Here is a 26,183-nt window from a genome sequence, read left to right as displayed (position 1 = left end):
GAAGGGTTATTTATACATGTGCTTATATATGCATTCACACAGAGAAAACTCCTGCATGTTTATCACAGGACTTTGTTCCATCACGGAAATTCAACTCTTTGTTAGTGGCAATATTTTGTTTGGTTATATGTTAACCACCTGAGGCAATTTTTCAAGAATGTCATAGCTGAATCAAGCTTGCATTTCCTTGTTCTGCTTTTATCACAACTACATTACAGGCATTTGTTAAGAGTAAGAATGAGTGGATGGATGGACAGATGGATGGATGGATGGAGGATTTCTCACCAGGCAAAGGCCATGCATAAACTGAAGTGACTTCCCTTGCAGAGATTAGCCAACAAGACTGCGCAAGGTGTGGCTCCCTGAGCAAGCAGAATAGGTCCACTGGAGGTAAAAGAAGGAAGCACCAGACACCTAGAAATTACCCCGTCCATAGCAGTCAGCCAGCACAGACAGTGAAGATGCCCTTTACCCATAGAAAACAGGCATGAACATGGAGCAGACAGCAAATAGCAAAGGTCATCAGGAACAATCAAGCACCCATCACGTTATTAGCATGAGTCTGAGGAAGAAGAGGCGCCTTCCTGCTCCTATAGAAGCAATTCAAGGAGTATAAGAAGAAGAGGCTTAGAAAATGAAATGGACTGTTGAGGCGATGAGGGTGCTATTCTCAAAGTCTGTTCAACAATGTATTTTCATTGCATAAAGAAAACCAACAGTTTTTCTACACAAGACTGCTGAGTGCTGCACCTACTTTGGTTTTGCTACAGAACAGCTTTTTCTGTCCTTTTTGCAGCATAATCTCTAGATGGCAATGTGTTTAGCAGAACATCACAGTTACATGGGTAGGAAAAGATAATTTCTTCTGACTTCAGAAGTAATATTCCATTTTCCCACTCTTAAAAAAAAGAAGAAAAACTAATGTTTGTAAGGAGGCAGAAGGAATCACAATCTCATACTAAGTGCCTTGTGTAGAAATGTTCCAGGCTGCTCCTAACATACAGAAAACTTCCTGAAGCTCCTTAGGACAAAACTTTCCATTGTGTTCCTTTGTTCTGCCTCCCACCCACACAAATTAAGTCTCTCAGCATATTTCTCTTGGCCATTTTCTCAATGCTTTAATTTCTTGTGATTTACACTAAGGGTCATTTCTGCTAGTACTATATTAGGAAATATTTCAGAAGATACCAAACCATTTTCTCCTTGGTCATTACTTCTTAAAGATGTCACTTTGAAGGGTGTCTTTTCCATGCCACTCTATCCTTCTGTATCAGACGGAAAGGCTAGTGTGGATCATTTTGCATGAAAAAGGAAGGATCTACATCTAATAAATAATAAATTATAATATTTTATTAATAATCAGCACCAATCCACCCAAAGTCCTACTTGGCATGCCATTCTCAGCCACACCTCACGACCCACAAGATGTTTGGTGCACTGATAGACTTCTGCACTGGCAGAACAGCCCACAAGTTTGGTTCTTAGGAATCACACGAGCACAATGGTGCAGCATTCAATTCTGAAGCACAAAAGTCCAGTGCTTTTTTTGTCATAGAATGCACCAGAACAGAGTTCCGGCACCTTTTTTCAACAGATTTTCCAAGTTTTAAAAGTAACTTTTGAAAATTTGATGTTTGGTCCACACGGATTTGAATCACCCTGTTGAGCATAGCAGGTCGGCAGCAAAATCATTAGAACGGTGCATGTGGGCTGCTTGTGTGCCAAGTCCGATGCATGCGTACTTCGTCCGTGCTGGTTGTGATGGTGCTGCTCGGCTTGTGGCGCTGCTCAGCTTGTGATTAGTTGTGTGTTCGTGCGCTGAGTGCTCACTGCGGGCAGCAACTGTTATGTTTCGTTACGCAACTGATGTGTGTGGGTATGTGTGCAGTGATTGACTACGTGTGAAAGGTAAATAATTTCATGAGTTTCAGCACCGTTTTTCTTACAAAAAAATCACTGCAAAAGTCCATCACAAAAGCTCCCATAGCCACACCCTCAAGCAGAATCCAAAAATCCAGGCAGTGGTATTGATGGCTCTCAGCAAACTTGTTCTAGGAGCTTTCATCTCCTTTCGAAGCAAATCTTTTGTAAAGCATCTGGATCTCAGTTGAACATTTAAGCCCAGATCATCTCACAAACTTCTTTACATTGCAGTAGGGAACAATATGCTATTGTGGGAAAAGTTTCATTTCCATTCTACTCCTTTGTGGATTACAGCTAAACACAGAGATGATGGCAAAAGCTGAAGGGGGTGGCAGCAGACCTCAGCATGCCTACAAATCAGAAAGTGTGGTGGTGCTCAGAGAAGTGAAAGGTTTGTTACAAGGCAAACTGGGGAACTCCCTCTCCACTCATATAGTGGGACTTTATAGTAACACTTTTCACAGTATTGTTGCTACCCCACGTTCATTCCACAACATTGGCTCCTGCTGGCACTGTCGGGGGACTGCAGGACATACTGTCATCCCCAAGATGGGATGGCTCTCCTTACACATTACGGAAGGGCAGCACAGGGACATCCCTAGTGTAGTCACAGAGTATGATTCAGACCGCAGTGCCAGTAAACTGAGAAAACAAATGTAAGAAACCAAGCCAGAGATGTGATTAGTGCCATTTGAAAGCCTGTAAGTACTGATCAAACCAGAATGTTCAAAGGACACCAGCAATCCTCTCCTATCTTTTATTTCCTTGAAGCAATCACCCCATCTTTAGTGCTCAGAACACAATTGCGTTGTAATTACCTGTCACGAACGAGGAAACACTCCCCTGTTGGACTTTAACATTCTTGCTTCAGTGTAACATTCAGGGCCAACCAAGCTGTGATGGCATCAGAAGGATAACCAAAGGAGAATGATAGAAGATGACCAATACTTTGGCTTCTTCCAAATGGCTATTGGAGTATGTTTCAGGATGGCCATTGGAATGCTTACATCCACATGGTTGCTTCCACAGTGGATTTTGGGGCATGTCCACAAATAGAAATGGCCGCTAGAATGGGTTGGATCATGCACTGTGACATGAAAACCAGAGGACAAACACTTCTTGTCAAGCCCATTTGTGAATAGTCCTTGGCTTTAACCGGGATGGGTTTGATCAACCTGGCATCTCCCCACCTCCACCACGTGGATCTTTTTAAGTGTATCTCCCATCAGCCTGTCAGCATGGGCAATTATCATAATGGGAGTTCTGGTCCAAAATATCTGGGGATCATCACATTACAGAAGGCTGGGCTAGTTTCAGCAAGCCCATAAATAGAATATAAGAACACAAGAAAAGCCATGCTGGATCAGACCAATGGTCTGTTGTGTGCCCAGGGTGGCTGACCAGCAGGGTGCGGGATCTCCTAAGCAGGATGAGTCCAAGCCCCATCACCTGCCCCAGCTCCTCAGCACCAGCCGTGTGCAGGTACACTGCCTCTGGTAAAGGTGGTAGTACATATCCTGGAAGACGAGTAGACACTGATAGCCTCCTGCCTGAATTTCTCCACTCCCCCTTTAAAGCTATTCGGAAAGACGAGATGAAACGAGACCTTGTTTATTAAAAAAAACAAAAACAACCCACAGTTTTGACTCAGCTGTATTTTTAATCTTGTAATTCATTCTGTATTTTGTAAGTCACTCCCACATACTTCTTTTTAGCTCCCAACAAAGAGTTCTAGTTCTTCCCTCACACAAACAAACATGGTGAAAATGGATTCCCAACTTTTGCTTCTTTGGCAGAGTGGTGGACTGGATGGTGATGATTATTTCATTTTTTTATTTCCTTTCTATTCCTCCCCAAAAGCCAAATCTGTCTGTGTGGCTAACCCTGTCTCTTTAACCCTAAGAAGATGTGGGGACAAATAATGCATGGAAGAAAGAAAAAGAGGGGATCTGGGATAAAGGAGTAGAAAGGGAGACAGCAGTAAGAGATGGAGGCACCAAAGATTGTGGGTGGGGTTATGGCATAATAAAGATGAGGAAGGGTAGAGAGGAAAGAAAGTAGGAAATAAAGAGAAAGTCCCTGTGCTTGTATCTCTTGCTTAAGCCATTGTGGTGTAGTGGATAAGAGCATGGGACTGGGACTCAGGCAATCTGGGTTCTAGTCCCCATTCACAGCCAACTGGGCCAAGCACAGACTCTCAGCCCAAACTTCACAGGTTGCTGTGGTGGGGATAAGATTGAGAGCAAGAGGAGAAGTATTTAAGCCTCTTTGAGTTTGTTATAAGAGGCAAGATATAACTCTAATAAATACGAACTAAAAACCTTTGCTTCTCCTAGCGGTTATTTCTCACAAAGAGGCACAGATGCTGCACATCAGCCTCCCTCTGTTTCCAGTGCTTCCTGCATCTTTTGGCTTCTAGGATGTTTCAGATGTTTCAGGGACTAGTTGGTGACGCTCGCTCAAGGTATTAGTGTATGGCTTTATTGGTACATAATGTTTGAGCTATTAAAATAGAAACTATAGCTTATTTTGACAGTCACTGCAAATTAACTGAGTTTGTTTTAAAATGTTTTAAATTTTAATGACAATGTTATCAGTCAACCACACTGTCCTTAATATATTTTATGTTCCTGTTGTGACAAAATGTTTCTTACTTTCTTGAGGGGAAATAGAACTGCCTCCTACAAGTTTGTTTCATGCCTTCAAAATTTTGAGAAATGTTACACCTCTCACCCAAGACAGATGTAAAAAGCTCATTGTTTGAGGAAAAAAACTCATTGCGAGCTCCACTCTGTATATTAAAAGAACATGGAAGCACTGCAGTATTTTGTGCCTGATTTCCACATAGGTCACAAGTAGCAATTTTGCGTGTGCACCAACCTTAATTTCTTGTGGAACTGCACATATTAAAGAATGCTCCAATAAAGAATTATCCATGTTACCCCTTCTACCCTAAAAGAGGCCACTGCTCAACCCTGGCTTGCTATGTTGTGTGAACTCAGCTATTGGCTATTTTCCCAAGGTCAGCAACTCAAAACGGAGTCATCTTCTCCTTCACAATAACTCTAAATTTTTTACAGCATAGAAGTTTTACTACAGTATGAGTCTCCAAAGTGTCCAGCAGAAGTACTTTGCTCTTTCAAGAGATTTAACAACTTTTAAGCAACTTTCTAAGCTGCTTAAGTTTATTTTTAAATTTATAGGTCACTGAATAGCCCAACAGCCCAATATTGTTGTTGTCGGCGAACAACAATAACATATAGATTGATATTATAATTCCAAGTTACAGGGGAAAGAGGAAAAAGAAAAAATACTGCTGCAAAAACTTCAGGTTGCAGATATTAAGAAGTATTAGTTGTCCCATGCTTTGGCATTTAAATGAGACTTTAATACAGGTTTGTTTTCCTTTATAGAAAAGATCGTCCTTGGGGAAGTTTCATATAACTGATCAATCTTGGGAAACTGCTGTTTGCTCTGCATGAGCATATACACAGATTCATGTCTGCAGCTCACTGTGGTGTTACTATGTAATATTTCCTGTATTTGCTCTAGTAATCTTACTTTCTTCCTTATAAAAACATGCTTTGTATTCTTCTGTGCATTTCAGTTGTGCATTCATTAGAAGTGCGTTTACAGATTCAAGTTGAGAATACTGGCCTGTTACTGAGGGAGACAAGGCCCTGTGCTCACCCAAACTGAAAGGCTTTGACTGAATGCAGCTGATCTGTGCCCTTTCCTCACATTCAAGTCATACATCACAACAGCCTTTTCCACAGGGAAGAGGAACCTCCAATACAAAAGGGGAACCTCCTGTGCAAACTCCAAGGTGTCCTGCATGCAGCCAGGCATCTTCTCTTGTCTCTTTCCTATGGAGGAACACTGATTGTAGCTGAATGCCTTTCCCCCTCAGCAGTTCAGAAGAGAAATGTGGCTGATCAGAAATAAGACTTTTCCCCAGCAGAGTGGGTAGGGGCAAAGGCAAGGCAGGGGGTACAGAAGGGAGCTGCTCCTGCTTCTCTGAAATGGAATCCAGGCCTTCAGCAGGAAAGGTCCGGAGCTCTGTTTTTCAGCGGAATATAACTTTACAGTGCAGGTACACATGCATGCATAAAGTGAGCACATACCCAGAGCCTGATGTGTGGGAATTTTTGCCAATGTGGACAGGCTTCCTAAAAATTTCTGTTAGGGAAGCAATACCAGGACTTTGTGAATGTTAATGGAAAAACATTCTCCCCTGCACCCCATATCCCATATTCTCCCAAAAGTGAACAAGGTATTTTCTTTCAGTTTTGAGAGATTAAAAATCTGCTTCTCTCTCGAGTAAAATTCCCACAGACACTCTATTCACAGTCCAATTAAGGATAACGGGTGGAGAATGCATTCATCAGCCTCACAATGGGTAGTTCTGGATTTGCATTCATACTATTTGCTACTCAACAAACAACAAACCTGCCTAGCTGTGCCTTCTACCTTATGTGAAAGAAGGTAACAATGCACACATATCCCTTTCTTCCTCCACAATTAAGAAATACATATCTCTATATTTATTCCCACTTACAAACATAAAAAGGCCTAAACAGTAAATGATAAAGCTGTCATAGCACATCCTCATCAATGGTCATTCTCTTCCTTTTCTTTAAAGTCCATAGGCCTGTGCTTAAAACAAGGCAAGATGCAACCAGCAACAATAGCCCACATATTGTCAAAGCTATTGCTGAAGCACTATATTTAACAGGAGCAGCATGACTATTCTTCTGGGGTAGAATAACCACCTGTGCTATGTTGGAGACGTCGGAGTACAGAAAGGCTTTATCAGCTGCGCGAACAGCTATATACAGGAGAGTGATGTTTGCCAAAGCTTCTGGTTTAAACACAAATATTTCCTTGGAGAAAGCCCACTGTGGTGTCAGGGTGGAGGTATTAATGGACGCAGCTTTTTCAAAATGGTCTCTCAGTTCCAGAGGACTTGCACTTGTTCTTATCTCATAACTTGAGGCTGAAAAATGAACCCAACAATTGTGACAGGCTATTGACTGGCTGCTTAAAGTGAAGAAGCAATTGTTGCTGTTTCCTTATGACAGCCATCAGGCTGAGGCATTCAAAGACAGTTGCTCTGAAATGAAATACTACCAGAATAAACAATTTCTGAATAACCTGGCATAAGTAAGGGCTCCAAATGCTTCAGTGCACCTACTTACAGTGCCAAGAAAATCACAGGCTTGGTCAACTAAGGTGACAGTGGTAGCAAACAAGAAATCTTTCTTAGAACCCATCAGAAGCAATGGATTCAGCTCAAAGAAAGACAGAAACAGACAGTGCATAGTAGTTCTACCTTTTATGATGCATTTGCACCTGCATTTTGCAGTAGGTATTTGCTACTAAGCTGCCTATTTCTTTGAATTTAATACTCTTTGAGAGTGATCCTATGGCCTCGATACATCCTTGGGACTGTGGCTGGAACACAGGATAACTCAGATTCTCAGACTTCTGACCTTGGAACTGGAAATGCATACTCTAATGTCTCACTCCTCCTTTCACAGCCAGCACAGAAAGAACCATGCCAGCTGCCTTACTGAGGCTGGTAAACTGAACTCAGAGAATGAGCGAATGGGGCATCCTCGGGGGCAAGGAGAGAGGGAGACCATGACTGCCAGGACACAATATATCCTGATAGCTCTCCAGCCTCCTGAAGCAACTCAGCTAGAAAATGCCACTCCTCCCACTCTGCGCTGGATGCTTACAGCCCTCCAAGTTCAGGGGATTAGGAGCACTCGGGGTGCAGTCAAAAGGACTGTATCCTTAAAAACCAGATCTTTACCTTAACACAGGAATAAATAAGGCAGGAGATAAAATGCCTCCCTCTGTGTTAAGTTGTGACTACTTAGTCTGGGATGAAACTGGCTACTAGCACTGTTATTTCAATTTCTGCATGCACAATTCCTTGAGCATGAAGGGACAGACCCACTCTAGGAAAAGCAAGCCAGATTCCTCAATTATCCATGGGCAGCAGCAGAGTCCAGTGGTTTCTGCACTTATTTAAAAATAAGGCTCTGGGTCTTGTTTGTATAGAAAAGGCATGCAAAACAACTGATCCACAAACTCAGGGTAAGAAATGCACAAGGAAGAGGATAGCTGGACTGGGGCAAAGCACTGAAGCAGAGAGAGGACGAATTACTCCTGGCCTCAGTATGGACCATGGACCTTCTTGGTTTTGCTTAACATTTCAGAAGAGGCAGTAAGGATTTGATTGTTATTAGTCAGATCAGGTCACTGGAGTCCAAGTCTGGAAAGGACTGGCTGAGATATACAGTTTTTATTTATATTTATTTAAAATATTTTTATCCTGCCCTTCATGATAAACGTCTCAAGATGGCTTACAAAGCTTAAAATCAACAGCAATAATAAAAATACGATCGATAATAGTGTTAAAATAATAAATAGCAAAAAATGAATAAATCACATTCATAAGAAAATAAATAAAATAAATAAAAATGAGACTGATAACTTAAACATCTAAAATCCCTAATTCTTAAAATGACAGTTAAATAAAAAGGTTAAATTTAAAAAAAAATAAAAATTATTCTATACAATCATTTTGAAGTAGAATTCTATTTAGAATTCAGAAGCATATTTATTCATATACCCAAAGCATCTGTTTATTTATTTAAAACATTTTTATGCCACCCCCATCGCAACAAAGCCTCGGGGCGGCTTACAACAAAAACAAAGTTATACAATAAAAATATTAAAACCCGGTGCATCTCGGCTTAACATTTTTTAAATCCTACAAATAGCCAATAAATTAACACTTAAAATAAGTTTTAAATAAAAAGGTCTTAGCCTGGCGCCGAAAAACAAATAACGACAGCGCAAGGCGGACCTCTTTGGGGAGCGCATTCCATAGGTGGGGCGCCACCGCAGAGAAGGCCCTCCTCCGAGTAGCCACCCTCCTAATACAATTCACAGAATTTTCCCGGAGAAGGGCATCTGTTGCTGATCTCAAGGGGCGGGAGGGCATATATCTAGTGACAATCATCAATCATTGCAAGGCTTCTGACGGTGGGTTTTATGAATGCAGGTTAAAATATTTTTCAAGGATGACGAGCAGAAAAGAAGCAAATACGGGGCCTACCTTGTCCCTGGTCATAGTCATCCCCAGGTGCTGTCCAGGTTAAAACAACTTTATCAGCTTCTGCCCTGGCATCAAGATCAATGATTTTGCACGGTGGGAACACATCAGTGTAGGGCTGACTGGGAACTGCGGATACTGTGAAAGTGCCCCCTGAAGCTATTCTGCTGAAGCTCCCTGATCTGGTCTGTGTATCTTTGCTATTCATCAATGGCCTCGGTGCATTCATTTGGATTTTACCTAAAACACATTAATATGTGAAGATATAAATATATGAAAAAGCAAGAGCAGAGGTGGAGCAGGGACTCGCCATGCTGGCCACAGAACTATTTCGCAGTGACTGATGGATGCTTGTGCAAGCAGGCTAAAAAACCAATGAAAGACTGAGTGTGAGGGGCCCATGTTAAAGTCCATGCTTTTAATGGAGAACCCTCAGATTCAACCTCATTAGCAGAGGGGTGAAATATGTCAGGGTTACTAGGACGCACACTTTGCTCAAAGAATTATGTACTTTGCATATTTTGTGCAAAGAATGTTGTGCTTGGTATACGTTGCACAAAGAAACCACTGGAGTTCCTGAGCATTTGCTGACTTGATCTCAGTTCACCTCACTTCCTGGCCAGGACTGAGTATAAGAAAGAAGTCAAAAGAGCTGGATTCTGGCCTGATCTTTGCATCCCTCCCTAATGTACTAGACTAAATGGAGCATTATCTGTATCAAAGTAAAATGTGTGCATGTGTGATATATTTGCTTAATTCTTATAATCACACATGATTATATTTAACTCAAAATATGTTGATATAATTCACAGTTGTGGGAAAGGAGAAGCATTCACATGAAAATATTTTGTGATAATGAACCATCAGGCAACTTACTGAAAGAATTTATGAACTGGATCAGTTTGGGGTTTTAAAAAACTATAACTTCAGCTTTCAGTAAAGTACAGTTTATAATATGATGTAATGTGTCCACAGGATGATAACCACTGGCTTAAAGAACCAGTGTCTGGGCACAAAATAATTCTCTTCCTCCGTATTCTTTAATGATGCTTGCATAAGAGAACTCAGAACAGTTCTTCCCACTGAAGAGAGGATCCACTCAGAATTTCTCCTGTGACAAACAGCATAACCAACAACAAAGCCGGAGTAGCAGGACTTGGCCAGCATCTCTGCATCTTACCATCTGTTATGTAGCCAGAAATGTACATAGCATGACTCCACAATGCTACAGGGTGCAGGCCAACAGTCTCGTTGTCTCTTTGCACATGCACTTTCAAGCTGTATCTTCCATTTGTTGTGAAAGAAAACAAGTATTTAGAATATATTCCATCATCTTTTGCAGTATCTGCACCTGCAGCAGCAAGGGAACATTAACATACAAATATTAGACTACACAAGGGTACAACTCCAGGAGTGTGCCTATTTACATACCTCTAAGTGTTATTTGGGCAGTGGCAGTGGGGGAGGGGAGTGTCTTACACCTATTTTGTGTTTTGAAGAAATTCACAATAAATATAAATGTACAAAAGAAGAAATAAAAAGAGTGTACTGGAGCCTTAGTAGCCAGTGACAATGATAGTGACCTTATTTTACCATCCTGAACCATGAATGCTACCAGACCTATAATATCTGTAATGGGATCACTGGAATCTGAATCTATTTGCGCTCAGCAAGTCAGGTCACTGTAAGGACAAGCACACCACCAAAGTGTAGGGCACATCGTCATCAGGCTGTAATGGACAAGGTGGGAGCTGCTGTTAAGCGTGACACACACTGGCAGCAGGAGCCATGCACTGGGCGTAAACATGTGCGTGTGTGTTTGCTTTCAGCAGCAGGTAAGGTGGGACATTTTCCACTGAATTAGAATTACAATATTTGCTATGAGAATGAAGAGTTATCTTCCTTGAAGCTCATTATCCCATGGAATTCCACAGGATATCCCAACCCTCACCATCCACAGCTCGTAGCCTCACTGGGTTTCTCCAAACACTCTGCTTTGTTGCCATTTTTCCTTCTTTAACCTAGCCAGCTCTTTCTCTCCCACTCATCCTTCTACCTGACTTTTTCTGCTCCTCCTAGACTCTGGCCTAGCCCTCTCTCTCCCCTGTACTCCTTTACATTGGTACTTCTCTCTCCTGCCCAACCTTAGCCTTACAATTTCTCAGTCTTCCACTGCTTTATCTTGCTGTTTCTACCCTTCCCATCCTCTACCTCTGTTTTCTCTTACTATGTTGCCCACTTTCAGTCTTGATCTTCCACTCCCTAGTCTTTTTCCATGTAAGCATACATAAAATTGCAAGCTTATATGGCTATTTTGCTCTTCTTTTGTGGGGCCAAGTAAGTGGGTTGGCTTTGGGATTCAGGTCCTTCCTCTGCTTGTAGGTTGCTGCTGGCAGGAGGAAGAGAAACGCTCAGCTGTGTCATTTCCAGAAACAGAAAAGTACTCATTCCCCTCTACATTAGTCAGAACACACCTATAATACAGTGTTCAGTTTTGGGCACCCAGGTTTAAAAAGGAAGATGAAAATCTGGAGAGGGTTCAGAGGAGAGCCACAAAGACGATACAGGACCTAGAAAATTAGCCTTATGATTAGAGGCTGAAAGAATTGAGTCTGCTCAGCCTTGAGAAAAAAAGACTACAAGGTGACATGACAGCACTCTATAGGTAGCTCAAAGGCTGTCACAAAGAATGAAAAGACCTGTTCTCACTCATCCCAGATTGTAGGACATGGAATGATGAACTTAACGTACAGTACGGCAGGTGCAGGCTAGACACAAGGAAGAATTTCCTAGCTGTAAGGGCAATACAACAGTGGAACCAGCTGCCAAGAGAGGCTGTGTGCTCTTGCACACTAGAGGCATCTGAGTGGGAGGGTGTAACTGGCATCCTGCACCAACAGGGAGTTGGACTTGATGGCCTTCTTGGCCCTTTCAACCCTACCATTCTATGACACCAAGCAGGAAGGAGGTAAGTTATACCAGCAGAACAGGAACGGGAAACTAAGCATGTAGGTACTGTTTTCAGCAGCTCTTGGGTGTGTATTGGCAGGCCTACTTTCAGCATGAATTTACTGACACGCACACCAAGACTCATACTTTCTTATCAGTTCTTCCTTGTGAGTATTATGCAGACTTCACTGTAAAACTGATTAATAAGTGTGATTTATTCTTTTTCTGCCCCCACCTAGGCAGTTTGCTTATATGCATAAGAGCCAGGGGAGTATGGAATTTGCAGTGCACATGAATGTTCTGTAGTACCTTTCAAATGTGCCTTAACAAGCAATTTATAGATAAGCAAGTGTCTCTATTACTCCTGAAAACCAGACTGAGCTCAGACTGCTTTAGGCTGTAACACTCAACACCAGGGAGATGAACCTCACCCTGTAGGCCAAATATAGCCTGCCTGGAGTCTCAGTATGGTCCCTTGGTTTCCCCAGCAGACTATGCCCATTCCCTGGGCCCATCCCATTTGCCCTAAACACCAATCGTCTAGTGGCTTTCCCAGCTTTCATAGTTTTTACCCCATTCTAAAAGGCTGGAACGCATCTCTTCAGTTTAATCACTGGCAGGAAGGGCTTTAAGCTAATACATAGTGGCATTTTTAATATTTTTGGCCCTGTACCCGTTTGACTTCACCTCCACCCACCACTGGAACAGAGCCACTGGGAAAGTCTCTAAACCTGAATTTGGTGCTTGGGAAGAAGGAGCTTCAACACAGCTCCTGTACAAACATTCTTGCTAGTAAAAATGTTGATTTTATTGTCCTTCTTGCACATCACAAAAGCAAAATAACCACCATCATTTCCCACCTATGCTTGTTACCTGCACCATTGTCCAAAAGTTCCAAGATAACTGGGTCTCCACTTTCTGGTTCAATAACAGCAGCCACATTTGCACCAAGAATGGGGGAAAAGCCTTGATTAACCTGTGCATACACAATCACAGGATTGGGGTACAAGTTTGCATCTTTATTTGTGTGGGCTCTCACAAAGATGGCAGACACATCCGACTTTGCTTTTCGAGAGGTCACAGTCATTACGAAAACATCAGGGAAAGGGTGAGTGTTACTGAGTCTGTATGACCAATCCCCAACCTGAAAAACAAATTTAACTTTCAGCTTCCTTAACACTTGGTGTAGACATTCCTTACAAAGGTGGGTCCAGCTAGAAACAGCCAAAGGACTATTACCTCTGCTATCTCTGGAATCTGTAGACGAGCAATATGCAAAATGGGATCGATCTTAAAATCTTCAGTGGTATAGCTTCTTCCTTTCGGGTCACACAGAGCAATAGCAGGTTCCTTTGTCTGCCACGTTACTACAAAGAACGTGTCCTTTCCCACTGTGATGTCAATTGTCGTCGTCCTCCTAACCTGGCTGTTGACATTCACCCGCTCCACAGCACTTTCAATCTGTCCAAAATCAGAATGATGGTACTTTTTATTTACCTTTCCATCCTTCCCCCCTGAAGTAATGTAGCCATTTATGAACCACCCCAAAAGAAGACAGATATGCATATAAATTGCACGTGTTAATTCAGAGAGGCAGAGAGAGAGAAAGGGACTGAAATTTAAAAATAATTACATTATGTAAATAGAAATACAGTACATCTTGGAACATGCTGGAAGAAGGTGCCTAGGTGACATTCCTCAACCAACAGGCAGCTCTGCACAGGCTTGGATATAGCACATTAGTCAGGGGCCTACTGAAACTCATGCAAATATCTCAGCAAACTTATTTAGTCTTAACTTATTTCAAATTATTAAAAGTCTGATTATATGTTTTTAAAATGTAAAAACTAAAAGTTTAAAACTTCAAATGTGACATTCTTTTAAACTGGTTCCTATAACCAAACCTATCTAACCTTTGCCCCTGCAACCCCCATAATGAGTGAACTTAAACTGAGAGTGAAGACAGATAGCAATTTGACAGCAGCAGAGCTGACCCTGAAATGTTCTTACAGTGTCCTGCACACTTGCCTCTTCCCATCTAAGGGGTGAGGGAAACAGTTGTGCATGTCGGTGGCAGAAGCCAGCAGCTGACAGCCCTGCTTGCAGGGCCTGGCAAGACAATATCTCCAGGCAACATCCTCCTCCAACTTCCCCCCTGCTTCCTGTCCACCTTTCCCCCTCTTGGGTGTCACTTTTCCGAGCATGGAGAGTAGCCAGGACAGTGCCTTGTGCTGGAAGGGAATGGGGGAGCTAGCTCTTTACCCTCCTTGTTGAGGTTGGAGAAGCACATTTGTCTGAGCTTGGTGGGGGAATCCCCAGTATCTTATGGTTCCTCAGGTAAGGTCTGAGGTCACCGGGTTTTATTTCAGGAATTTGGACACTGGGCTGTTGCAAAGCAGGCTAGAATCCAGAGAGCTGACCCCAGAGAATCCATTAGATTTCCCCCCCCCCCCCCATGGATCCCTCACACATCCCTAACTCAAGGTCAGCCCGATCATCTTATCATGGGTTGTTCTGCAGAAAACCAACCTATTGTGGCTTATTAACCAAGAGTAGGTTACCAAAATGTGAAAATCCACCCACAGAGCAGGACTACGTGAAGATACACAGAAGAGGATCTGTGTTGTACAGACCTGGACAGGCTGGTGGCTAGTGTCACCATGACCTGCAACAATGGCCATAAAGACATCCATTAGGCTGTTGGAGTCTGGTCTGCCACTGGCAAAAAAAGTAAGGCCTCCTAAAAGAGAGCACAGTTGGAGTATTAAAAGTTGAACAACAAGTTAACTTCACTGACTACCGCAAACTTTTCTCAGTGCTTGATAAAAAAATCCAGAGTCTCCAGACTTTTACATGCTGTAACAGAGCAATCCCAAGCAACAGATCTGCTGGATGAAGGAGTGAAGATAGAAGGAAATGGTAGGGAGCTCCAGGAGCAGAGGGAGGACATCAAGCCCAGAAGCTCCAATTACACCAAAGGAAAGCTTAGGGGGCATAATTCGACTGTTGGTGGTTTCCTCACTGTTCCTGCCTGCTTCCATCCTTGTCTCCAGTCTGTCCTGATTTCCAGGTATCTGTTCCCATCCTCCCTGACCTCACCTTGCTCTAGAACATGACTGTCTTTACCTTTGGACTGTGCTCTTGAATTGTGCAATCTTGGACTCTGTTTACTTGGATCTCTCGTCTAACTGACTTTTGACTCTGGACTGTTAAACAAACATGCCTTTTGCCTCTGGCCCTCTAAACCTGCTGCAAGACTCTACTCTGAACTGACACCCTGGTCCTGGGGTCTTGGCCATAAGTGTTTGCCACCCATGCCCCAGACCATGCACATTTCTCCAGTGAGACCCCAGCAATGGGTCCCTTGCCTACCCCAGTCCCTGGCTAACACAGACATTTTTTCATCCCATGGAAATCAATGGGAAGGAACAAAAAGTACCAAAAGGAAAAAACCCCCATAATTTTAGTGGCAAGAACCTGCAAAGCAGTAAAAAGTTCAGATCCCCCCCACCCTCCCACCCGCTATCTCCACAGAATTCAGCAGCAGGGTGGTGGTAGGAAGGCAGAGGCTAACCAGGGGGTTGAACGTAACCCCAGACCCTCCAAGGTTGCCTGCATTGATATAGCCCATCATTTTCCACAAGGCAATGTTTGTCCAAGGACTCAGATACAATCTTGGCCAGCTCTTGTCTCACAGATCTTCTTAGCTGACAGTTCTACAGCGGGACAATTCCGCAGGCAAAGCATACACATTCAGGAGCCGAACTAGGAGGCTTCTTCACTCATGTATTTTGGCCAGCGGTTTGATTGCCTGGATCAACCTGTGCAATAAAAAGTTCAAAAAACAAAGACTTCACCTGTCATTCTTCCCAGTTTTTCCAGTTCTTTGGAGGCAGATTGCCCCAGGGCAACAGTATGAATTATTACACCAGTGCTGAAGATATCAGAGGCACACTTGCTTAGTGAACCCTTGCCTCCACTGGTCAGTAATATCATTTCAGAGCCAGAAGCATCACCATTATAGTTTTTAATTACCTGCAGGCAAACAAATCAGCACTGAAAATACTTTCCATATTTTTTTTCTGGCAAAGAAAACAATGCCAAAAGGAAGGAAGGAATAAATGATGTAGCTTTGCTCCTGGAGGATCAGGTGCTAGCTATGGCCAGGAGTGCCTTTGCCAAACTTCAGTTGCGCCCCTTCCTGAAGAAGCCACAATCTAGCCATAGTGATCCATGCCTTAATCACTGCTAGTTGTGATGTCTGCCATTCAAGGCTGCCTGTTGCAACTTTTGAGAACCTGCAGCTGATGCAAAATGTGATAAGCAGCTTTCCAGTCTGTGCTTTCTAGACCATGTAACACTGGCTCCCAGTTTGTTTCAGAGCCCAATTCAGCTGCTGGTGCTTATGTAGAAAGCCCTAAAAGGCTGGGTGTCAGAATTTCTGAAAGACCATCTCTGCCCATGTGAAATTGCTTGTAATTTACAGTCTTCTTAAAGACCCCGTCACTTGTCCCACCACCCAGACATTAGATTAGTGGGGACATGGGATAAGGTTCCATCTTAGTCTAATTTCAGCTGGGCAATACAGGGTGCATTGTTTAGATCTGCTTTTGTTGTACTTAAAATAGTTTAGTTCTGCTCTCTGTATATTTTAAAGATGCCTATCCTTGCTTTAGAATTTAATTGTTTCTGAGTCAATATTGTTTTTTTAAGTCGTACATTTCCTTGGCGATCCTTTAAGGCAGCAAAGTAATTCATAAATAGGTATCCCAAATAAAAACTTCTACCCCTTTTATAGATTTACAATTGTAAGGGTTTTACAATTGTAAGGGTTTTACAAAGCCCATTATAATTACATTACATATCTATACTATCTGTAGTTGAAGCTCTCTAGGCAGAATTCGCAACATTTCAAGTCACCCATCCAGATTTCGCCCAATCCTGCTTAACTTCCAAGATTAGGCAGGATCAGGCACAGAAGCATATGGCCCCCACCATCCCACCACTGATACGCATGACTAAGTGTATCTTTTCCCAATATGGCTAACACCCCAACAGTCAATAAGAGCCCTGGGGGTCAGTTCTTCCTGAAAATACACGGGAACTTTTCTAAGCGTACTGTCAGAAGTAACCTATTCCACATTCAAAAGAAGCACTGGCTTCCACTCACTTGCCCATGTGCATACACACATTTGCAGTTTTTGTGGTATCCAAAGACATGTATACAATAGTACAATAAAGTAGTCAGCCAAGTGAACATATAGGTTGTGCGTGGATTTCCTTAATTATGTACTGTTGCCCATGTGTGACACAATGATAAAATATACTCTCCTCACCATTGGTAACCCCCCCCCCATATTCTTTTGGCATTTGAACAGTCTGTATATTCCAATTTTGTAAGGCTGAAGCTGCATGTAGTAGTAGGTCACCTACACACAAATCATCTGGTGATGTCTGTGCTACCAGGATGAGGTCTAAGTAACCGGACTGAGTGATCCTAACTGCATTTCTGTGGAAAACCTTGGCTCCTTTTAGGGGCCTGAGCAAACTATTCCAGTCAACTAACCAGGATCACCTTAGAGGTGCCAGGGGATTGGGCATATAACCAAGAGGCTTCCAGTTGCTCATTGTCTTTGATTCACCTTTGCTTTGGATTCCAAGTACTTCTGTCTGGCTTTGATCCTCTATGGTAGCCTAGCTGTGCACAGACAGGTTTGTTGTTGTTAGTCGCGAAGTCGTGTCCGACCCATCGCGACCCCATGGACAACACTCCTCCAGGCCTTCCTGTCCTCCACCATCTCCCAGAGTCCACCCAAGCTCACACCAACCGCCTCAGTGACTCCATCTAGCCACCTCATCCTCTGCCGTCCCCTCCTTCTTTTGCCATCTATTGTTCCCAGCATTAGGGTCTTCTCCAGGGAGTCCTTCCTTCTCATTAGGTGGCCAAAGTATTTGAGTTTCATCTTCAGCATCTGGCCTTCTAAAGAGCAGTCAGGGTTGATCTCCTCTAGGACTGACCGGTTTGATTGCCTTGCGGTCCAAGGGACTCGCAGGAGTCTCCTCCAGCAGCACAATTCAAAGGCCTCAGTCCTTCGGGGCTCAGCCTTCCTTATGGTCCAGCTCTCACAGCAATACGTTGCAACTGGGAAAACCATTGCCTTGACTATACGCACTTTTGTTGGCAGGGTGATGTCCCTGCTTTTTAGTATGCTGTCTAGATTTGCCATAGCTGTCCTCCCCAGGAGCAAGTGTCTTTTAATTTATTTATTTATTTATTTAGAAGGCTTCTATGCCGCCCCATTCGCCAAAGCCTCGGGGCGGCTCACAATAATAAATAAACACATTATAAAACAATATAATATGAGTCGACCTGGCCCGAAAAATAAAATAAATAATATTAACAATTAAAATAACGTTTGACTAAAAAGGTCTTCGCCTGGCACCGAAAAACAAATAATGACGGTGCCAGGTGGACCTCTCTGATTTCTTGGCTGCATTCCCATCTGCGGTGATCTTGGAACCCAGGAAAATAAAATCTGTCACTACCTCCATTTCTTCCTCATCTATTTGCCAGGAAGTGAGAGGACCGGATGCCATGATCTTAGTTTTCTTAATGTTGAGTTTCAAGCCAACTTTTGTGCTCTCCTCCTTCACCCGCATCAAGAGGCTCTTTAGTTTCTCTTCACTTTCCAGACAGGTTTAGCTGGCTTAATTATTTTTCCCTTGAAGTATTGCTCTCAAATGTGTTCTGGTGTTTCTGTGCCTTTTATTTCCTTTTCTTCTTCATAAGCTCATGCATTCTTGTAGTTAGTTTGTGACCCAAATATGGGAAGCCTCCTAAGGTGGTGAGTTTGCCTTGTGTGCTGACCAAGAACAAGCCAGTCAAGACGGCTCTTCAGTAGGAGGCAGCTTTATTCCAGGAATGAAAGGGACTACATACACGCAAGCAAAGGTAGGTTATGTGCAGCACCCACTCAGACAGCGCAGGTTCCTAACTTTTACACTGCTGGTTAAACATTCTATCCCCGCTTCCTCTGCTCCACCTATTGTTCTAGTGGCATATTCTTGCTCCAGTCTAGTCTGGCTCCAGCTAGTTTCAGCTGCCCCATCCTGGCCTCCCTCGCTATCTGGGAGGGGTCATTTCCTTAGCCTATGCAGGGTCAGTCATCCTTGTATATGTGATGAGTTGGAACGCCTCTAGAGGTTTATGGTTAGGATGTATTTGTCTATTATTTGTGTGCTCTGTTCTAAAATGCCACAGTCCTACATGCAGGATCTTCCTCCTGGTTAATGCTACTGTTTCATGTTTCGTGGCTAAGCTTTAGAAGCAGAGGGCCCTAGCCCCCACTACCACGAGATGTGGTAGCAGCCCACCTGGCTGGGCTAGTGTGCAGCCTAACCAGCCTGTTGCCCATGCTTCACCTGCTAGGAGTGAGGGCAACCGCTCTCCTCCCTACACACACAAATACACAGGTATGATTCATAAGATAGTGCAGTCCCATATATACTGTGTCACTAAGTTAGAAATAATATCAAAGGGGTGGTACAAGAGTCATCTGGCTGTTGTTGGTATAGTACTGTATTCCCCACTGTATTCCCCCATGGCGCTCCCCTTCTGCTGCCTGCCACACCGGGAAACCATCATCATTCCTGTCTCTTTTAGGATGCAGCATCTCTTCTTGGCCTGTGCAGAAATGGACAGATTGACTTTGTCGCTGAAGGAGAAAGAAGATGCAGACTGCTATCAAACTTGGGATTCTTTTTATTATTGGCTAGAGAAACGGGACTACGCATAGATTTAAATATGTTTAAACATAAAAAGAATTGTAGGGGGCTGACCCAACAGGTCTGATGTTTTTGATGATTGATGTTGTTTTTAGGGGTTTTTTTCCTGTTAGGTTTGTTTAGAATAAAACTTATTCAAAAAAAAAAAAAAAAAAGGGATGCAGCATCTCTTATCAACCTCTGTATGTTGAGGTTTTTTGTCCTTATCTCTTTCAAATGCTTTCACACACTTAAGCACAGATAGGCAATCAGCAATTTCCTGGTCAGCTAAGTCATATGACATACCCAGCATGATCCTGCAGCAACCTGAGACACAGCGAAAGAAGCCAAAATAAGCAGTTCTCACCTCCAAGGCCAGCTGTAATCCAGCACACACATTTGCTTCTTTACCAGAGGAAGCAATGGGCAAGTCTGAAGTAAGCTGCTTCCGTACCTCAGCACTGATTATCTGATGTATTGGAGATTTAACTTCCCCAACGTCACTGAAAGTGACAATTCCAACATGGGAATTCTCTTCCACAATTTGTAGTAGATAACTTTCCACTGCCTGACGCATCTGATTGAGCCAATTGTTCTGTATAAGATTTAAAACATTTAATGGAACAATTAAAGGTAATATCACCCCAAGTTTCTATGGAGCATGGTTAGGCAGAATGCCCTGCTTGACCAAGAGTTCTGTAGAACATGGAAGTACATATGATTATCCAAACAAGAAATAATCTGAGGGCAGGATGAAGATACCATACCATTAGGCATCTTTCAAACAGTTAGATAGCATTATAACATACTGTGAGATTAATCTTTTCTTTAAGCATCAAAAAGCGAATGCCTTTACATTTTTACAAGAGATTTCTATAACCATTTCTGCACTGAAGAGTCAGACCTTACCTTATTCATGCTAATGGAAAAATCTAAGACTAAACAGAGCACTCTGTCTGTTGCCTGTAACAGTGAAAAGGTGGGAGGTGCAGGGAAGCTGTTGCTGCGCAATGGAAGCAGGAATTGAAAGTCATCAGAGTTCCTGATTACATCCCATGTACTCCTATAGCTGCACATGCGGTTCTGAGGACTGGGAGCTTCGGTATTATGGTTCCTTGCATCACAGAATTCAAAGACCTAAAAGCAGGAGACAATCAAATGAGATACAGCAACTCACCACAGTGTTGTAATGTTTATTGCAAAAATTGGTACTTGATCACTTTTGAATGTGGAGTTCCACAGATCAGGAATAAATGGTACCTGCTCCCTCCCTCCAGAGACCATGACTGTCCCTTCCAAACTACAGCAGCTGCACATCTGGAGAACCCTGAGCTAGTAAACACAGCTTCCTTTAGAATTACCAACACTGGGATAAATACAGGCTTATTTATGGGTACAGCAGCCCCATCTAAATCAGTGGAACACCTGTCGGTCACTATAAACTGAAGTCAAGTTCCATTTATTCCAATAGGTCTAAGCACCATTCTAAGCATAAATACCTCTGGATCTGGCCCATTAGATGCCTCACCCACTGGTCACATGCTACACACCTCAGCCTCAAAGCTCGGTAGGCCTAACAGTAATGGCAAATAAATAGAACTAGAGAATCTTGGCTTCAGCTGCAGAGAATGAAGAAGAAAAGAAAAGATAAAGAGCACCCTTGAACACTTGCAGAATGTTTTTCCACCTAGTAGGAAATAACTATAGACTAAGCACACGCTACCTTAAATGCATACCATGTAGAAGACCCTAACTTTTTTAACCATCATGTAATCATGCAGTGTCCCAGTCAGGATATAGACCAGCACATGTGCAGGTTTAACCCTTTCCATCTTGATGCTTTTCCCTCTAAATTTGCCACACCCTTTCCTTTGTGGGGACTAAAAAGAAGGGGAAGCTCTCCATTGATGCCAGTGAAGTTTCCCTCCCACCCACATTTAGTGCCTGCACAAGCAGGATGTGGTTAGGGCGAGAAAATGGCTGGGTGGTAAGTTTAAGCCACTAGCACTCAGCTGTGCTTGTCTTGATTCAGATGCGGCCTTATGAATGTACTTGAAGGTTTAAAAAGTTAGGATAATCTGCATGCTGTACAGTTAATGTAGTGTGCAATTTTGCCCTACAAATATCTCACAAACACCAGATATTAGAGGGAAAGGCTTCCAGATCAGTGTTTGCAGAAACTTAAGTACTGCAAATAGATAATGGCCATTAGGTTCAAGGTATCAAGTAAACACCAACACATGCCTTTTAGTAATACTCATGCCTTTTGGTGACACTTGTTACTTTCTAGGCCAAATATGTTGCACTGTAAGCAAAAAGACAAAGATTGTGACTGGGACACAACAATAAATGCAGACCATATTTTTGAAGCTGCTACCTGTTGCGTGGGAGAAAGACATATACATATTAACTTTAGAAAATGGAAGCTTCCCTGCCTGTTGTGATTCTGTTAATCACCCTGAGCTGGTACAATCTGCTATAAAAATCTGTGCGTTAAATGCAAAGTTGTACTTAATATTGCATCAAATATAGTTTGTCCCAGTCAGCCTTTCATTCTGAATAAAGGTCATGAGGCTGAATTCCTGGAAAATAATCTTGCTGATAAGGTGCACACCTAGTAATAAATCTGCTCATATCAAGCAGCCTGGATCTTAAGGTCTTCCTCCAATTTGCCTCTCCAGATGCCTCCAGTCTTCAGACAGGAGATGAGCCCCAGTGGGAAGATGGTCTTCTCAGAGGTAGCAGCCTATTTATGGAATGTCCTCACCAAGGAGACATTTTGTGCAAGGTTTTATAATTTGCCTGAGAAATCCCATTTATAGATTATTTGTTTTATTTTTGCCCCAGCTCTTTAATCAGTGCTGTTCTGCTTCTTTCTCTTCCATTTTAAATAGTTTTTATCTGTTGCTGGACTGGCTTGTTTAGCCATCATTTTATCATTTTATACTGTTATTTCATGATGTAATTTGATCATAGTAATCTGATGGCATGTCATATTGTGAGCATCTCTGAAAAGCAGGTGATGAGCCTGGAGCAGAGCATACAATGAATCTCAGTAGACTCAACAGGAAAATAGAGTTTCTTAAAAAACACACACACACCACCATCTTTCAGAGATTGATTTGTATTCCCCAGTCACTAACTGGTGCTCTGAGAGTCTCTTTGAGGAGGCAGTATGCATTGGTGGATCAAAACTACAGCTTCCCAGTCTCTCAAATTAGCATTACCATGTTCCCTGGACAGCGGTAAGAAGAAATAGCCTATTCCCTTTATGGGGATCAAATTCACTCCACTTTGCAATCTCATATATTGAAACAAAGGCTGATGCAATTCATAAATCAAAAAGCAGCAGCAATTATGGGAGTGTTGAAAACAATCTCTCTCATTCCACTTACAGAAGATAAGCTTTGCATGTACATTATGGAAGATGACACATTTTGATTCTTGTTGTGCATAAAAACACATCCTTCCTTTAAAAGTCCAGTCCCCTGGTCAATGACACAGTTGCCTTGGGTGCAGGATTCTTTTTCACAAACATAAATTCCAGTAAGTTCAGATGAACACCTAGAAATGAATGTAAGAACTTGAACATGTCATGTACAGATGATCAAAGCAAATATTTCATTCTTGTGGGGTGGGGGGTGTGTGTGTGGAGAATAAGCTTGTATTTGCAAGGAAGCACAAAAAATGTGCACAAATGTTACCTTGTGGCTTTAACCTGGTTTTGTCCTGATAAGTAGAAAGGCTTTTCACTGTCATACTCATCAAATACCCCCCACTGAAGATGGGCCCACTCATGGACAAAAAGTCTGCCTGTATAAAGCACAAAAATGACATGAAATTAACATTCAGGTGTAGCTCTTTAACTTATTATGTATTTATTGGATTTATAGCCTGGCTTTTTTCTTGTAAAGAACTCAAAACAGCTTACACCAGTCTCCTGCTGCTCTCAGTCTTATCCCCCCAGCAACAACCCTGTGAGGTAGGCTGAGCTCAGAGTCTGTGACTGGCCCAGCATCACCCAGTTGGCTCCATGGCTGAGCAGGGGCTAGAACCCTGTCCAAAGAAGACGAGGAGCAAATGTTACTAAGGGCCTTCAAAGTATATTAGAGAAACAGCATGGCTAGAAGGCACTTATATGTCCAAAAACAGAAGAGCAATTTTAAGGTATCTGAGCATTTTTAATTTTTAATGCTCAGAGGTAGCAGTGGCTTTTTGCAACTTATTTGGAGAAAGATAAGTGGTTCCTGTGGAAGGACAATCCTTTTCAAAACATCTCCCCTTCCAGTTTTGGTGCCTAGTATATTATAGGTTATGCATGATTTACACCTAGAAGGCAGGACACCCAACACCATGGGCGCAATGTATATCCTTAATTATATTGTATCTCAATGTTCATTTCTATGCATGATTATTCAGAAGTAAATTCCACTGGAATCAATGGGACTTCCTAAAAGCAAACAGGAATGTCAAACATTGCAGTCTTAGCATCCAATGTTACACTAGAAGGTATTTGCTAATGTGACAGGAATTCCCTCCTCTTTATTTCTTCTACGACCCTGAATTCTGCCCAGAAATGTTTTCTGAAGGGTTTCTTAGAACACCATGTGAGGAAATCACTCCCTTCCCACTTCTGCTGATGGAGCTGCTTCTGTCAGCGAAGTGACAGCATTGGATACAACCTAACGTTCCTCACCTGTAAAACAAAACCAATAACTAGGTATCTTGGGGTGGAGGGGGTGAAAAGAAACAAACATGTCAGAGTTATAATCTTAACCTTATTTACTTGGGATTAAGCATTGCTAGAAGAAAGCAAACCAGAAACAAATGACAAAACAACAAAAAAGCCAGCAGTTGATGCTTCTGGTATAATAGCTATATTTCTCCTAGTCCATTGTCTGAAGATAAGGCGTTAGTATTACAAAGTATTTCAAGCATTTTTATTCTGCTCTTCAGCTAAAAGAGTAGCTTCCATACAATCTGTAAGACAAGTCAATCCCCGCCCACAGACTTTTATGTCCAAAAGACATCAGATAAGAGAAAGGGGGATGGGGACAGAAGAGGCAGAAATAAACTCAGATATCAGTTCTTAAAGCTAAATAGTAATAGGTGTAACAACCAGCTAGATAAAGTTCAGGGAAAGGAGCAGCCCGATGCAGGGAGTCCATCAGGAGAGTGGCTTCACATCACATCTCCCTCTGCTACAGCCTCACTAATATTTATGGACAGCCTGGGACTAATGGCAATACGGTGCTAGAAACAATGGTTTTCCACCTAGAGTCTAGATAGGACCAAACAATATTTGGGTTCAGTATAGGTAAGGCTACGCTCCTCCCGAGTGAGCATGCCGCTCCTGAGTTTCTTTCCTCAGGCTGATTGTTCCATATCGCTGAGTTCACCCAGTGTGAAATGTTGAGGCATCTGTAACACCCCTCAGTCCCCCACTTCTTATACCCCTTTTGCCTGCACATCCCAGCAGGCAGAGCACTGTGAAACTGTCCTGCATCCTTCCCCTTTCTGCATTTCCCACCTAGGCTGTCTCCTAGCAACCAGCATCACTTCTGCCAGGAGAGGGACTTCTATGCCAGGCTGGCTACTCAGTCCCTGCTGGGAGGCCTGCCCAGCCCCGGATTCCTCCTTCAATCCTGTTATTGGTAGACCGGGGCCCTCATCAGCCCTGGCTGTCACCTTCACCAGTTGTGCTATTTCCCTGTTCCTATAGGCTGGTTGGGATTGGCCATCACCCCCATTGCCCTGGACTAACAACTGTTCCCCAGACATTCCCTGACCTTGACCTGATACTGGAGCTCTCCGAGATACCACAACAATTTTGTCTTCCTGTCTAAACTTGAATTCCCGTCAAAGCTGTTACCAATAACAGCACCCCAAAAGCCCCTAATGTAGGTTAGCCTGAGAAAGACCACATAGCTGAAAGACCACAGCCATGTTGCATTTCCTGTCCAGGAGGGAGGGGAGAGAAAAAGAGTGATGAACCCGGACTGAACTCCTGTCAGCAGAATGGCAAAAGGAGCAAGCGGGGAGAACCCATGGGGCCTGGAACCGGTTTGAATTACAGCAGGTACAAAACCATGAGGTGGGTATGAATGTTTGGGAGATTGTTAGCAGACATAGGGGAAGGGAAGTCCTTGGAAGAATAAAGGCTTCTTCTGTAAACTATCAAAAGGAAACAATCAACAGTATGTGAACGTATCCAGTTTGTATCTGGACTTCATGCTTGTGACTGGGGTATATAAATGTATGTTTGCTGTACTTCTGGCAAGACTCTGCTTTGGGGAAATCTAATTCCCCTTGGTCTCTGTTTATTCTAAAGTGCACTAGGATAAAACTGTTTCTGACTCTAAGTTTCATCTCAGGCTCCTTTCAGTTTGGGGTCTGGAGTCCACCCAGATTTGCCCTC

At 42.8% G+C, this 26,183-nt stretch overlaps 1 protein-coding gene across 1 annotated transcript in view; it reads right to left on the bottom strand.

Moving 5' to 3' along the window:
- Positions 1-26,183, bottom strand: part of LOC123024491 (calcium-activated chloride channel regulator 2-like) — a 73,491-nt gene that overhangs the window by 36,550 nt on the left and 10,758 nt on the right. Inside the window, exons 4-12 of the mRNA XM_044432244.1 lie at positions 23,470-23,578; positions 23,161-23,329; positions 20,675-20,902; positions 20,133-20,360; positions 15,859-16,036; positions 14,635-14,741; positions 13,241-13,462; positions 12,875-13,145; positions 10,233-10,403 (exon numbers count right to left, since the gene is read on the bottom strand). Of these exons, the coding sequence (XP_044288179.1) occupies positions 10,233-10,403; positions 12,875-13,145; positions 13,241-13,462; positions 14,635-14,741; positions 15,859-16,036; positions 20,133-20,360; positions 20,675-20,902; positions 23,161-23,329; positions 23,470-23,578 (1,683 nt within the window). The remainder of the gene's footprint in view (positions 1-10,232; positions 10,404-12,874; positions 13,146-13,240; positions 13,463-14,634; positions 14,742-15,858; positions 16,037-20,132; positions 20,361-20,674; positions 20,903-23,160; positions 23,330-23,469; positions 23,579-26,183) is intronic.

This window comes from Varanus komodoensis, unplaced genomic scaffold (genome assembly GCF_004798865.1).
Source record: "Varanus komodoensis strain SLA01 unplaced genomic scaffold, ASM479886v1 scaffold24, whole genome shotgun sequence".
NCBI lineage: Eukaryota > Metazoa > Chordata > Lepidosauria > Squamata > Varanidae > Varanus > Varanus komodoensis.
This window is presented reverse-complemented; position numbering and strand designations above follow the sequence as displayed.